Consider the following 15,000-nt stretch of genomic DNA (forward strand, 5'->3'; position numbering starts at 1 on the left):
TTGCTCTTGATGATGTCATCGTCCTGGTGGATTTGCAGGACGTAGCCGGAGTCACATGCAATGGTGCAGCGGTCGCCGTTGTAGAAGTGACGGCCGGGGCTGCTGCACTTGAGCTCTGCATTGCGGATCAGCGGCTCCTGGCAGTCAATGGCCTCACACGAGTAATGTACACAACTAGCGAGAGAGAGAGAGAGAGAGAGAGAGAGAGAGAGAGAGAGAGAGAGAGAGAGAGAGAGAGAGAGAGAGAGAGAGAGAGAAAACAAAAAATGTATTGATGAAGAGCAAGACACACATTAAAAAAGAGGAAAGAAAGGAATGAAAGGATGATTGAAAGGATGAAAGATAGAAAGAAAGAAAATTATGAAAAAAACAAAAAAAAGATCAGACAGGATTGAACAAAAGAAAAAACGGAATGAATAAAGAACCAAAGAACGAAAGGGTAAGAGATTAACAAAGAAAGAAAGAAAGAAAGAGAGAACATAACAGAGATCAAAGTTTAATCCATCTGTTAATTGTCTGATTGAGTGGCACAGAGCATGTGTGGGAACGGTAGACTCACAAACACACCCAACATGTGGTGTCAAACTGAACACATCCATCAATAGCCACGCATGCAATTATTTGGCTCTCGGGAAACAAGAATTGCAATGGTTTGGTTTTGTATCACACACGCACACACACAAACAAACCCACATGTATATATATATATATAGACATATATATATATATATATATATATATATATATATATATATATATATAGACATACATGTATATATATTCAGTATATATATATACATGTATGTCTATAAAATAATACATATGTTTTGTCTAATTTGTATCCTAGTCATCAAAAAGGATTAATATCAGCTCACAACTTGATTTGATATCGACATTGCAGATTTATTTCAGTTTGTGAGGAGATCCAAGAAGGAGTTAGAGAGAGAGGGAGAGAGAGTGGCAGAGAGAGAGAGAGAGAGAGAGAGAGAGAGAGAGAGAGAGAGAGAGAGAGAGAGAGAGAGAGAGAGAGAGAGACAGAGACAGAGACAGAGAGAGAGAGAGAGATGGATAGAGAGAGAGAGAGAGAGAGAGAGAGAGAGAGAGAGAGAGAGAGAGAGAGAGAGAGAGAGAGAGAGAGAGAGAGACAGAGAGAGAGAGAGAGATGGATAGAGAGAGAGAGAGAGAGAGAGAGAGAGAGAGAGAGAGAGAGAGAGAGAGAGAGAGAGAGAGAGAGAGAGAGAGAGAGAGAGAGAGAGAGAGAGAGAGAGAGAGAGAGAGAGAGAGAGAGAGAGAGAGAGAGAGAGATGTATAGCGTGAGAGAGAGAGCGAGAGTGAGAGAGCGAGAGAGAGAGAGAGAGAGAGAGAGAGAGAGAAAGAGCACTCAAACCACCCAGGCTTGTTGAGAACAAACTGGGAAAGCCTGGAGGAATCTCAACGGACATCTTGGCTTGGAAAACTGTTGCCTTTGTGGTTTTTCTGCTGGACCCTTTGGGGGATTTTGACATAAATTACAATTAACTACCTGGAAAACTATTCTCCCTACCCCACGGGGGGCAAACAAAGCAGACGTCAGAGGAGTGAGTCGCGTCGGAAAAGAGCAAACTAACGTGTCAACTAGTATTACAAGGCACAGTTTTAGACGCTAAAGTGGAGATCATATAAAGAGAAGAAATGGCACGTAGCGGCTCATATATCAAAAATATAAACCCGAAACATTTCTGAAAACTCTAAAAGTTGTTCTCTCATACTCTTTACTAACCCTTTTGCCGTCTGAGAGGAAAAAACATGAAGGAATGCCGTGCATGCTAAGGGTTAGCATGCATTGGCAATGAACAGCGAAACAGTGGGGGAGGGGCGGGGGAGGCGTTCACACGCACACTTACGACATAAAAACCCCGAACAACGTTAACGGCTCCATTTGTTAACAACTCCAAGACGTAAAAAACAGGGGACCAGAGTCGTAAGAATTACTGTAAGCATGCAGTTCTGTCTCGGGGCAGAGCAGGGGAAGAGAGGGGAAGCAGATGTGAGGGGAGGATAGAGAGAGAGAGAGAGAGAGAGAGAGAGAGAGAGAGAGAGAGAGAGAGAGAGAGAGAGAGAGAGAGAGAGAGAGAGAGAGAGAGAGAGAGAGAGAGGGGGGGGGGCAGATAGAGAGTGAGAGTAAGAGGGGTGGAATGAGACAAGAGAGGAGATAGAGTGGATGTAGGCGATAAAGTTGATGTTTGAATAAATTAATAAACGAAAACGCATTTCGGGAAAGAGCCTCTTTTAATGATGTGGAATTAAAGGGGTCGGGATTAATGGTAAATGGAAACGTCAAGAAAAACGTAAACATGCACGTCCGGGGGAAAAAAACGACACGGTAACGCGATTTACAAATTATTTCCGAAAAAACACCCCGGAAAATAACAGAAGTGGAGAAGTTCACTACCATGTGGAACACAAGTCAATAGACAATAAAAGTTAATAAGGTTGAAAAGAAGCCAGAAAATAGCCAGGGTTTGAGGGGAGGAAGCGACTTGTTTGTTTGCGTTTGTGTGTGCGTGTGTGCGTGTGTGCGTGTGTGCGTGTGTGTGTGTGTGTGTGTGTGTGTGCGTGTGTGTGTGTGTGTGTGTGTGTGTGTGTGTGTGTGTGTGTGTGTGTGTGTGTGTGTGTGTGTGTGTGTGTGTGTGTGTGTGGTATCAAACGATTTCCTGGCTGCTGCAGATCCACGGACCCGGCCTTATCTCATTAGTTCCCTTCTGCACGCTTCACTGGCGCACAACAAGAGCCGCAAACAGTCCTATCTCTCCGTACAGACCCCCTTACCCTGACCACCCAGACCCACCCCCCCAACCTCCCCCAACCTCCCCCACCCTACCCTACACATCCCCCTCTCACTTTTTTTCTCGTGGTCACTCACTCGTGGGTTATCAGGCTCTTGTGTTTGCGTGTGTATATGAGAGTGTGTCTCGCGCGCGCGTGTGTGTGTGTGTGTGTGTTTGTGTTACCATGTTGTTACTGTGTCCCTTTGGGAATCCTAACAATACTTCCTCACCATGAATTATTTGTCTTGTGTGCGAGTTGTTCCTGTGTGGTTTTAGTGCGTGAGAGTGTGTGTGTGCTTCATTGGACTTCAATTGGAGCACCTCAGTTCCTCTGTGTGTGTTTCTGAATCAGAGTATGTGCATTTGTAAAGGGTTGGTGACGAGTATGTGTGTGTGTGTGTGTGTGTGTGTGTGTGTGTGTGTGTGTGTGTGTGTGTGTGTGTGTGTGTGTGGCTCGTAGGAGTTCAATGATGTGTTTCTGATTGTGTGTGTGTGCGTTTGTGTCTCAAAGGGTTTCAAAGAGCGTGTCCTCACTTCTCTGTGTGTGTTCCCCGATGTAAGCATGGCTGCGTGCAAGACGTGTGTCCATGCGTGCGCCTCAGGGGTTGTCGTGGCAACGCCTGGGTTTCATCGACCCCGCCCTCGTCCAAAAAGGCAGCGTGCGTCCTACAGACGACAGTGAGACGCCCCCCCCCCCCCCCCCTCACCTTTGGCCCGTCGGGTTGTAGATCTCGTTGCTCTGGCAACCGCTGATGGTGATGGGGTCGAAGGACTGGAAGGAGCGCAGGCCCACGCCGGAGACGGCTACCAGCTCGGAGGCGAAGGTCACCAGGATGGCCTTGGTGTGGTAGAAGGCCACCGACAGGTCGTGGCTCACCGGGATCACCAGAGGGTTGGTGCGGCAGCTCAGACCCCAGTCGCCTGCAGGGGGGGGGGGGGGTGGAGGAGGAGAGAGGGGGGGGGGGGTAGGGGAAGAAAAGGAGGAGGAGGTAGGGGGAGAGAGGGGGAGGAGGTAGGGGGAGAGAAGGGGAGGAGGTAGGGGGAGGAGGAGGTAAGGGGAGAGAGGGGGAGGAGGAGGACGGAGAGAAGTGGAGGCAGGAGGGGGAGGGGGAGGTAGGGGGAGAGAAGAGGATGACAAGGAGGGAGGAGGTAGGATTAGGAGGAGGAGAGAGGAGGAGAGGGGGGGCGGGGGGGAGGAGGTAGGGGAGAGAGGAGGTAGGGGGGAGAGAGGAAGAAGATGGGGAGAGAGGAGGAGAGAGGAGGTAGGAGGAAGAGAAGGATAGAGGTATAAGATATATAGAAATAAAAATCCAGCATGTTTAACTTCCTCCAGTCTGGTAGAGAAGGGGGATGGATGTTGATGGAATTATTGATACGTAAGATTAAAGTTGTGTTTAGAGAGGGAACGAGAGGAGCAGGAGATGGGGCACTAGGCAGTATGGAAATTGAATAGGCAGTAGTACTGCTGAGATATGGATTTGGAAGGTATATAGGTGTGGCAGAGAGGAGTGCAATGTGATATGCTTTGATTGGAAGCTAGGAAGTACGAACAAATGAGTGATGGAATATTCAACAAGAATATCGGGTACTAGTGAGGCCTCTTGCTCGGGGATGTAGACATTTTGGTCTGAACCCAGAATTGAACTACAGTTCACAGTCTCAAAGGGCTTCAAAGACCCACCTTAAATGACACCAGCCAATCCCCTGCTTACCGACCGCCGCCTCAAGCAACGCGATTGGTTGAAGCGAACGACGAAGTGAAAGAAAGTGAAACAAACCCTTCTTCTAATCTAGATTCTAGCTGGTCTGTCCTCAGACGTCTCTGATTTGACTTGAGGTGATTCGTCTGGAGTCCGACCTGTGAGACAGGGGGGGCTCACCTAGACTGTGGAAGGCCCCCTTGGTGTCCACCAGCTGGACGGTGATGTTGCACTGGGTCTGGTCCAGGTAGCTCGTCCCGTCCGCCGCAAGGTGGATGATGACCGCCGCTGCCACCATGGGGTGAGAGAAGTGGGCCTGGAGGAGGGAGGGAGGGAGGGAGGGAGGGAGGGGAGAGGGGGATAGGGAGGGAGGAAGAGAGGGAGGGAGGGAGGGAGGGAGGGAGAGGAGATGAAGAACAGGCCATAACGAGAAGAGAAGAGGAGTGTTGGGATTGAAATGTGGGAACAGGGGTAGGAATGAAGGAATGAAAGAGAGAGGTTAAGAGAAAGAAGGAAAGACAGAACAACATAAAAAAGAAAGACAGGGAGGTATAAAAAATAAAGAGAGGAGTAAAAAAGCCAAGAAATAAAGAATGATACAGTGAAGCAGATAAAGACAGACAATGAAAGGCAGACAGATAAGAAAGACAATGATAGAGAGACAGACAGAGAGAAAGAAAGACAATGATAGAGAGACAGACAGAGAGAAAGAAAAACAATGATAGAGAGACAGACAGAGAGAAAGAAAGACAATAATAGAGAGACAGACAGAGAGAAAGAAAGACAATGATAGGAAGACAGACAGAGAGAAAGAAAGACAATGATAGAGAGACAGACAGAGAGAAAGAAAGACAATGATAGAGAGACAGACAGAGAGAAAGAAAGACAGCATGACAAAGAAAGACAAACAGACATGCAAACAGACATCAAGGCAGACAGCACGACAAAGAAAGACAGAACTACAGAAAGGAAGACCGAAATACTTGAAGAAAAGAAAGAAAGAACAAAGTAAGGGAAGAAGATTAAAAAGAAAGAGGCACTAAATCGAAGTCAGAGGTATAAGGTGTACCAGACCTGGGCACACTCTGGACCTCGTGACTTGACTCCCTTCTTTGTCTTTGCCTTGTTTATTCTTTCGTTACACTCTGTTCTTTGGCACTTTCAAAATCAATCAGATGGCCCCTGAACAGCGTATATATTAAAAGCTCAACCACGTTGGTCTCCTTCCATCTTGAGGAATGAGCGAAACACCCAGGAAGACCTGCTGTCTCGCATTATCTTTAGCATTAGCTACATCTTCTTTTACTAACGAGAAACCGTCATACATTTTTTTCCTTTGTTTGATTTAACCTAATTTTAACGTATTCGGTATTCATTCCTCAAAAGAGATACTTACAAAAATTGCTCAAAGGAAACTCCCACAAAAAAAACCTTTTAACCACCCCCTCCCTAAGCCAATTAGAGGACAACCTTCCATTTTGACCCCTTGACCTCCTCTGACCTCTCGGGCCTCTCTTACCTTGAGCCAGTAGTTGGGGTTCCCCCAGGATGTCTCGTGGGCCTCTCTGCAGGGGAACCAGGCATACTGGGACACCCCATCTGATAGATCAAACACCTTGGACTGACACGTCTGACAGAGAGACACAGAGACACAGAGACACAGAGAGAGAGGGATTTAGATTTGAACGCCACTTTGCAACCCTTCATGTTTTCTAACTCTAAGTTTGCATTCCTTCAGTATTTAACAATAAAACCAGCCCAAAGAAAGCTGCTTGTTATCTAATTATACATTTTTATAAAATTCCATAATTTTCTAGGCCAAAGAGAGTGCACTATATTATATATATATATATATATATATATATATATATATATATATATATATATATAGTGAGAGAGAGAGAGAGAGAGAGAGAGAGAGAGAGAGAGAGAGAGAGAGAGAGAGAGAGAGAGAGAGAGAGCGAGAGAGAGAGAGAGAGAGAGAGAGAGAGAGAGAGAGAAATACACACAGCAAAGAGAGTGGGACAGAGAGAAAGAGGAGAGAGAGAAAGAGAGAGAGTGGAAGAGGTAGAGAGAAGAGAGAGAGAGAGAGAGAGAGAGAGAGAGAGAGAGAGAGAGAGAGAGAGAGAGAGAGAGAGAGAGAGAGAGAGCAGAAAGAGTAAGAGAGAGAGTGAAAGAGAGAGAAAGAGAGAGAGGTAGAAGAAAGTAAAAGTACAACTGGAGAGGTCAATTTGAATGCCTGCCTGCCTGCCCCTTCTTTTTATTTACGACTTGTTTCTACGTCAACTCCTGCCTTTTTTTCACATGCATTTCAGCTTTGTTAACACTCTTCGGCTTTGGAGACCTGAGAGCATTATTTATGGCCGCACTTGCATTAATGAATACGTACGAGAAATGACATAAATTAAAGACAACAAAATGTTTCAATCGTGTCTCATCTCTTCCGTCGAATGGCAGAATAACGAAAACCGACGAGGAAAAAAAAAACACCATTAAAATAAACACAGAACGAAAAAGATGAAACAAAAACCACAAAAGGCGATTGACCCAAGGTCATTGGGTTTCGCTCTCGCTGTCCTGAGGCAGTGAAATCAGATGCCCTCGTAACATGAGAGCTTGTGCACACAGAGAGAGAGCGAGAGAGACAAGCTACGGTAGGGATCCTGCCACCATGGAAAATCTATAGCCACGGGCGGCTTATCTGACCACCTATCTGCCCCCTGGAAGTGTCGACAGGACAGTTCTGCCTCCTTCGGAGCAGAGGGGACACATGCAGGTGACCCACAACACCTGAGACTGCTTCCCAGGGCCCCAGGGTTTATCTGGATCCTCGTTCCTGTTGTCGACCACGTCCTTGTTGTTGTTGTAGTTGTTAGTCGTTGTCGAGCTCACACTGTTTTGTGTTTGTCTCTCTGTCTCTCTCTCTCTCCGTCTCTCTCTCTCTCTCCGTCTCTCTCTCTCTCTCTCTCTCTCTCTCTCTCTCTCTCTCTCTCTCTCTCTCTCTCTCTCTCTCTCTCTCTAGGTTTTGACGGATTTCTCTCTATTCACGCAGCGATATATATGTTATGAAGGAGAAGGTAGGGGTGAGGGCCAAGGATGCCTACGGTTTGGGTTGTGGACGTTTGGGATCCAACCCGGTATCCTTTTGGACTGGGCCAGGTCAAGGGGCTGAGATGACCTTGCAGCATTCCAAACCTTCTTTTCCTCCTTCTTATTGATATACATTAATATAGATGTGTGCTTTCATGGGCTATCACGGAGCGGCCGGCGCGGACAGAGTGGACAGAGAGAGCGAGGGGAAGGACATGTAGCAGAGCACGGCCTCTCTCTATCGAACCGATTCACGTTGCCTACGTGGTCAGCACTCTGACTGCCCGCGCGCTGCCGCCGCCGCCGCGCATTGGCTTTGATTAACGCTAACAGATAACACACGCCGACGGATAAAAGTAGAGCCTTTTTTCTCGGTGCGATGTTGTCTGTGAGTGTTTCTTTTCCCTTTTTCACGGCCCACTCATGCTGGGCTCTAAGTAGGGCAAGCCACCGACTTGTCCAAAACGTGTTTTATGGCTCGACGCTACAACTCCATCAGTTGGTCCTGCGCTCTCCGGCCCAAAACCCCTAAACTCTGGTGAAACGTGGCTCCACGCCACGCGGGCCGGGGCTCTGAAGAATGAATATAACTCCAGGAGACAGCCTTTCTTTAATGCTAATTCTTTCAGTCCACGACCGGCCAGCTTTTCCACTCCTAAACCCCGCGCTGGTGGGATAGGTGACTTCCCCTCTTCCCCACCGGGCCAAGCCAATAACTTTATTTATATGATTGCAGGTGGTGCGGCTGGCTCACCTCCGTCACTGCTCACGTAGCTCCGTCTCCTTCCTCGACCCTCTTTACCCCCTCCCCCCCCCCCCCCCCCATCCCACCACCGTGTGCTTTTCTAATATGCGATGGTGTGCACGAGCAAACATTAATTATGAGGAATAAATGAATGTACTGGTCTCATACATTTATAAAAATCATTTCAAGCCCATTCATTCGAAGAACCTTTTGCTAACTTAAATATGATATACAGTTTTGAGAGTACCACACAATCAGTGTTCAACATGCAGCAGGAAGTAGTTGAACACGCACAGGAAGTGGATTGCGAGAAAACCCAAGGCGGGAGTCCACTCTCCTCCAAAGAATTTGAGATTTTCTCATTGAAGTTGTTATACGTAATATTTAGTCCCTCCCAATCTATTGGTGGGAGACTTTCAGAATCCCAATGAACGGAGTTACATTGTACCGTCCATTCTCCTGGCTGTGCAACCGTGTGACACCAACCAGCGTAGCTCGGCTTGGCTGGGTGGGGTTTGGGCAGCGTTGATACTATTATTCTTGTCAGCAAAGAGAGACTTACGGTCTGGCCAGCATCTATTTGTAGTATATATCAGTTGTATATCAGTCCTCATTGACTACAGATATGCCAAGGTAATTTGACATGTAACACATTCAGACTTTAACATAGCTGGTTGGTTGTGAGAAGGGCTGGTTGGGAGTGGAAATGTGTGTGTGTGTGTTTGTGTGTATTTCTAAGTGTGTGTGTGCGTGTGTGAGTGCTTGGTACGTGTGTGCATGTGCGAGTGTGTGTCTGCCAGTGCCCGTAGAACTGTACGCCTAAACATATTGTCCTGTACAAAAAACACACATGGATATAATCTTGTGTGTGTGTGCACGATCACATTTCCCGAAATGTGATCAATATAGTCAAATTGATTAAACCAAATATTTTGCGTGGGCGAATTTGTGTGTGAGTTTGTCTGTAACAATATCTGTGAAAAAAACTATTTTATGTGGCCATTTCTTGTTGGCCTGTCTGATTCATGGGCTGTATTTTTCTCCTGTGTTTATGTGTGTGTGTGTGTGATTGTTCATGTGCGTGCCTGTGTGTGCGCTTATGTGCGTGCATGTGTGCATGTGTGCATGTGTGCGCGTGTGTGTGTGTGTGTGTGTGTGTGTGTGTGTGTGTGTGTGTGTGTGTGTGTGTGTGTGTGTGTGTGTGTGTGTGTGTGTGTGTGTGTGTGTGTGCTGTTGGTGAGGCCTACAAGCAGGGACCTTGCATAACTGTTCACAAAACCGCGACGGTCTGAGCCAAGCGCGAGTCAAACTTAGCAGCACACACACACACACACACGGGCGAAAAATACACCCCGTGATTCAGAAAGGCCAACAACAAATTGCCACATAACAGAGGTTTTCCCGCTCAATGAATGGAGAGTGGTGAAGAGGAGAAAACAATGGGGGAAGATTGGGAATATCTTCAAAATGCACGAAAACGTTTCCAGCTATTTTTCCTGTTCCCGTTTTGTGTATTCTGCTATGGATGTTAAAAAAAGAACACCACATTGCGTTGTCAAGAAGGTTGCTTGATTGCCACCGCTTCGCCCCGGCAGGGGGCTGGGGGGTTCACAAAAATATGGAGCGCAGACTTTTATTTTGAAACTTCTCTACTGGAAAGCATGGTGTAAACAAGGCATGGGAGTTTTTTAATTTTTTTTATCTTTTTTATCTTTTTGTTTTGGAGGAGCGACGTGAATGTTTAATACATTTTATGGTTTCTCGTTAAATGACGTAATTGTATGCCGTCGACAATTCGGCATGTAGTGAAATGCATCCAGCGTTGTTTGCTTTCTGACCCTCAAACAATCAAACTTCAACGCTTGTCTTTAAGTCGGATATCACAACAACGCTTGGACAAAAATGGCCGCTAAGTGTACACATCGCGTCCTTACAAACAATATCTGCTAAATAAAGATTGTTTTGACCTCCAAGCTCAAAACATACCCCCACTACGCATGCAGTGCACGCACACACACGCCATACACAGACACACAATACACTGTAAATTGAGACCAGCTGTCAGACTGGCAGACCCAAACTCTGGTCTGCAAACACACACACACACATACACACACGCACACACACACACAAATACACACACACACACAAACACACGCACATACCCCACAAGATAAAAGGAAAGGAGAGGAAGAGAGTGACAGAGATATGTAGTTTAAAAGGAGCAGATAACACAAGAGCAGTCGAGAGAGAGAGAGAGAGAGAGAGAGAGAGAGAGAGAGAGAGAGAGAGAGAGAGAGAGAGAGAGAGAGAGAGAGAGAGAGAGAGAACTCCAACTCCCCTCGCCTAAAACCATTTATTTAACCATCTATGACCCGTACAACATTCATTGAAAGGATAAGAAACATAAAGCGCCAGAAAATCAAAAACATGAGTATAAATGTGTGCCATGTAAAACACACATGTAAAACACACCCACTGTAGTGTGTGTGTGTGTATGTGTGTGTGTGTGTGTGTGTGTGTGTGTGTGTGTGTGTGTGTGTGTGTGTGTGTGTGTGTGTGTGTGTGTGTGTGTGCGTGTGTGTGTGTGTGTTTGTTTGAGAGAGGGAGGGGGGCAAGCAGCTGATATGACTACTGTGTTTGTTTGCAATAACAACATGTAAACACGAGCATGTCCGATAACTCAACCTTTGGCGATCTCCGCCTTCTCCGTCGTGTTTTGCCGCTTCTCAGTCACCCGCACCCGGTGTCAGACCCCCCCCCCGCTCCGCGGATCAGAGACCACAGCGGAGGTGAACTGCGCCGTGTAAAATCCAAACTATAATCCATCCCCACACACTTCCGACATGGCTCTGAAGTTATTAATTATCGGTTAGGTTTCGGGTTCCACTGACCCCAGGGTCCGCACACACACTCCACATACTCCACGCGCCAGCCAAGGTGTGTGTGTGTGTGTGTTTGTGTGTGTGTGTGTGTGTGTGTGTGTGTGTGTGTGTGTGTGTGTGTGTGTGTGTGTGTGTGTGTGTGTGTGTGTGTGTGTGTGTGTGTGTGTGTGTGTGTGTGTGTGTGTGCGTGCGTGCGTGCGTGCGTGCGTGCGTGCGTGCGTGCGTGCGTGCGTGCGTGCGTGCGTGTGTGAACAGCCGTGCAGTCATTAGCACCCGGCTCTCTCCTTTTCGGTATTTTATTCTGTGTTATTGTATTGTATTTATTTCCTCTCTCGTTTCCCCTCATGCCTTATAAAAAAAATGGCGTGAGTGTTATTTTTTGGGGGTGAGGGGGGCCCTGCGTAACAGGCATCGGGAGGGGGGCGTCATATAGGCTTCACCCCCACAGACTATAGCAGAGAGTCAGAGAGAGAGAGAGAGAGACACACACACACACACACTAATGGAGTTTCAAGCGCTTTGGCCGCCCCACTCTACGGGGACGTGGGTGAGAGGTAGTCGTCTGAGGTAACGTCCGGAAACCCCCACACACACACACACCCTCTCCCCCCTCCCCCCTCTGCCCTACCCCCCCCCCCCCCCCCCCTTAACCGCCCCCAAGCGCCTGCCACTAATACCCCCATTAACACCTCGCACACGCACTGACACACAAACACACATCCCGTTGGTCCATAACAACAACAATAACAGCGGACGGGCAGCTGAAAACCTGTGGGCGAGCGAGTGAGTGAGTGAGCGAGGGCGGGCGACCGAGGGAAGTGAACGCAGGCGGTGCGGAAGGCCCACTTATCCTAGCTTACCTCTGACGTGATGTCATATCCTGCGAGACGCCGCACGGTGGTAAATCTTATTTTTTTCGGGTTTTTATTTTTTTTAAGATGCAGACCGCAGGGAGGGGGGGGGGGGGGGGGGGGTGGAGGTGGTCGGAGCGTTTAAGGATGTGGGGTTTGATCCCAAATGGGTCTGCGGTGAGTGTGTGTGTGTGTGTGTGTGTGTGTGTGTGTGTGTGTGTGTGTGTGTGTGTGTGTGTGTGTGTGTCAACACGTGCGCTCGTCAGTCAGAGTCGGCCGGGATGGGTTGTTACGGCTCAAATAAAACCAGCCTCCCAAACATTTGTTTTTACGATTTTTAACAGCTCTGAAATATCGCCGGTCATGGGAGAGGGGGGGGGCTGAAGGGGTAAACAGTGAAAGAAAAACAAAATTTACCACGACACTCATGGAAGTAAGCATGTTCCGCTTGGAAGTGTAATAATAATCGACGTGCGGAATAAATAATTAATAAATAATAAAAAAAAAACGAAAAAAAACAAGAAAAGATTAACAGCGGTGTTCCCGAAGTTGCTTTTTAAACGTTACCACACGCTTATGTCACTGGCCTGCTGAGGTCTGTGCGGTTTACTGACGGAGTGCGCACGGGAAACGTGCACTTCCTCTGCCTGCAGTTGAGCCATAGCTTTGCTATTTTCCCCACAAGTTAATTTTTTATGACTTTTTGTTTTTGTGTGTACAAAACATACATGTTGCCGCGTATGTGTGTGTGTGTGTGTGTGTTTATGTACGCTTGACCGTGTGTCGTGTACTCATGCATTAGCGTCAAGCATGAATAGGTTCCATCCATAATCACGATGCATGAACACTTTCTTGTGGGAATGTGTCGAGTGTGTGCGTGTGTTTTTCACAGCATGGTTGTGTTGCTAACATTATTTCAATATTCCAGCGAAATCTGGCTGAAGACGGCCTTTGACGCCCTGCTCATTGGTGTCTTGTGATATGATGTGATAACAGTGTGGGAGCCAACGGCTAAACACCAGCAAATAGTGAAGGGAACAAACTATATCATAAAGGGCCATCCCAGTACCATGTAAACACAGACTTACACACACACACAATTTATCCGTTCTCCACACAGTACATAGCACATAGGGTTATATGCTACGGGGGGGGGGGGGGGGGGGGTACCTCTCCCCACACTCTCTCCCTTCCCAACCTTACACATCAGCCCTGCCCCAAGAGAGCAGGTTGAGCTTTGGCTCGTGCACTCCGTGGTGCGTTAAGTGGGTAGGAACATATTGTTCCAGACCCCCCCACACACACGCACGCACGCACGCACACACACACACACACACACACACACACACACACACACACACACACACACACACACACACACACACACACACACACACACACACACACACACACACTCACACACCACACACATACACTCTCACTCTCCACACAGATACCAGTAGTACAGCTCAATCCCCTAGGGTTCTGCCCCACAATCCTGTGATTGTGTGTGTGTGTCTCTGTGCATGTGTGTTTTTGTGTGTATGTCTATGGGCATTAGTGTGTGTTTATGTGTGTGTGTGTGTGTGTGTGTGTGTGTGTGTGTGTGTGTGTGTGTGTGTGTGTGTGTGTGTGTGTGTGTGTGTGTGTGTGTGTCTGTGTGTCGGTGTGTCTGTGTGTGGTGTCTATGCATCTCTGTGCCTGAAATGTGTGTGTGTGTTTATGTGTTTGTCTACGTGCCTGCCTGCATGTGTCCGTGTGTCTGCATGTATGTGTGTGTGTCTGCATGTGTGTGTGTGTGTGTGTGTGCGTGTGTGTGTGTTTGTGCAAAGTGGTCAGAGGCGAAGGAAGAAATACAAGAAAAAAAAAAAGGGGTTTCGAGGGGGAAAAGGAGAAATCGTTCAAGTACATTTTGGCCGCTTTGCAGCGCTCAGAAAGTAGCTGCCTCCTCCTCGCCACCGCCCCAGCCGAGAGGCCCCAGACTGTCGTCATCGGCCAGCACTTTGATATATAGCTGTCATTAAAAACACAGCAATAGAAAGGTCACAAATAATGAAAAAACGGGCTACCGCTAAAGCTGGTTTGAGTGATACAGTAGCAGGAGTGCGCTACTCTTTTTTTTATGTTTCTTGCTTTTCTTTCCACAGCCATTAACACTTCACGGCTAAAAAGAATTGCCTTTAATTTGGTGCGTTTGTACGTTGTCAAGTGACCATATGTTATTTTGATTAAGCGGAATGAGTCTTTTGGGGATGTTTCTCAACGGTTTAATGTGCTTATAGAGAACCGGGGTTTGGGGAACGGCTCTTTTTTCTCCCGTTCCGCTTCCAAGTCCATCTTGACATTGTTTTCTGTTCAGGTTCTCTGATGGTTTCCTCGTGAATGGGGAGTCCGTTTCTGTCTGTCAAACGCGTTCCTGTTTTAAAGATTGTTTTATTTTTGTTCACCTACAGTGAAACCAGTGACCCTCATGAAGAGGAACATTTAAGAGCAACTGCTTATTTTCAATTTGTTTAACCATTTTCATTGTTAGTCGTAAAAAGTCTGTGCTCTTGTTTTTGGACTTTGCGTCTGGATGGTTCCACCATTTAGTTGTTGAGCAGATGCTTTCATCCAAAGCGACTCACAGTGGACTGAGACTTCCATACGGATTCCTATACCGACTGCGCACACTGGAATGCGCACACTGGATGCCTTTGGACCCTCCTTGGGGGGATATTACTAAAGAATGTAACGTCGGAAGCCTTTATTCACTCGCAAGGTACGTTTGTGAGTGGACGTTGTCTGTTTGGTAACCAGACAGCCAATGGTTGGTGAATAAATCAGTGGTCAATTTAGTAACCAGACAGCCAGTGTGAAGTTTGGTAACCAGCGGTTACCAAACTAATCATGTGATTACTAAACTATGGGTTGAGACCCTTA

The 15,000-nt window shown here is 47.2% G+C and overlaps 1 protein-coding gene across 1 annotated transcript in view; it reads right to left on the minus strand.

Moving 5' to 3' along the window:
* The window catches only part of pappaa (pregnancy-associated plasma protein A, pappalysin 1a), a 106,726-nt gene that overhangs the window by 43,001 nt on the left and 48,725 nt on the right, over positions 1 to 15,000 (minus strand). The window contains exons 11-14 of the mRNA XM_030342029.1: positions 6,027 to 6,137; positions 4,688 to 4,823; positions 3,515 to 3,728; positions 1 to 174 (exon numbers count right to left, since the gene is read on the minus strand). The exon at positions 1 to 174 is cut by the window's left edge and continues 1 nt beyond it. Coding sequence (XP_030197889.1) covers positions 1 to 174; positions 3,515 to 3,728; positions 4,688 to 4,823; positions 6,027 to 6,137 — 635 coding nt within the window. The remainder of the gene's footprint in view (positions 175 to 3,514; positions 3,729 to 4,687; positions 4,824 to 6,026; positions 6,138 to 15,000) is intronic.

Source organism: Gadus morhua, chromosome 19 (genome assembly GCF_902167405.1).
Source record: "Gadus morhua chromosome 19, gadMor3.0, whole genome shotgun sequence".
Taxonomy (NCBI): Eukaryota; Metazoa; Chordata; class Actinopteri; order Gadiformes; family Gadidae; genus Gadus; species Gadus morhua.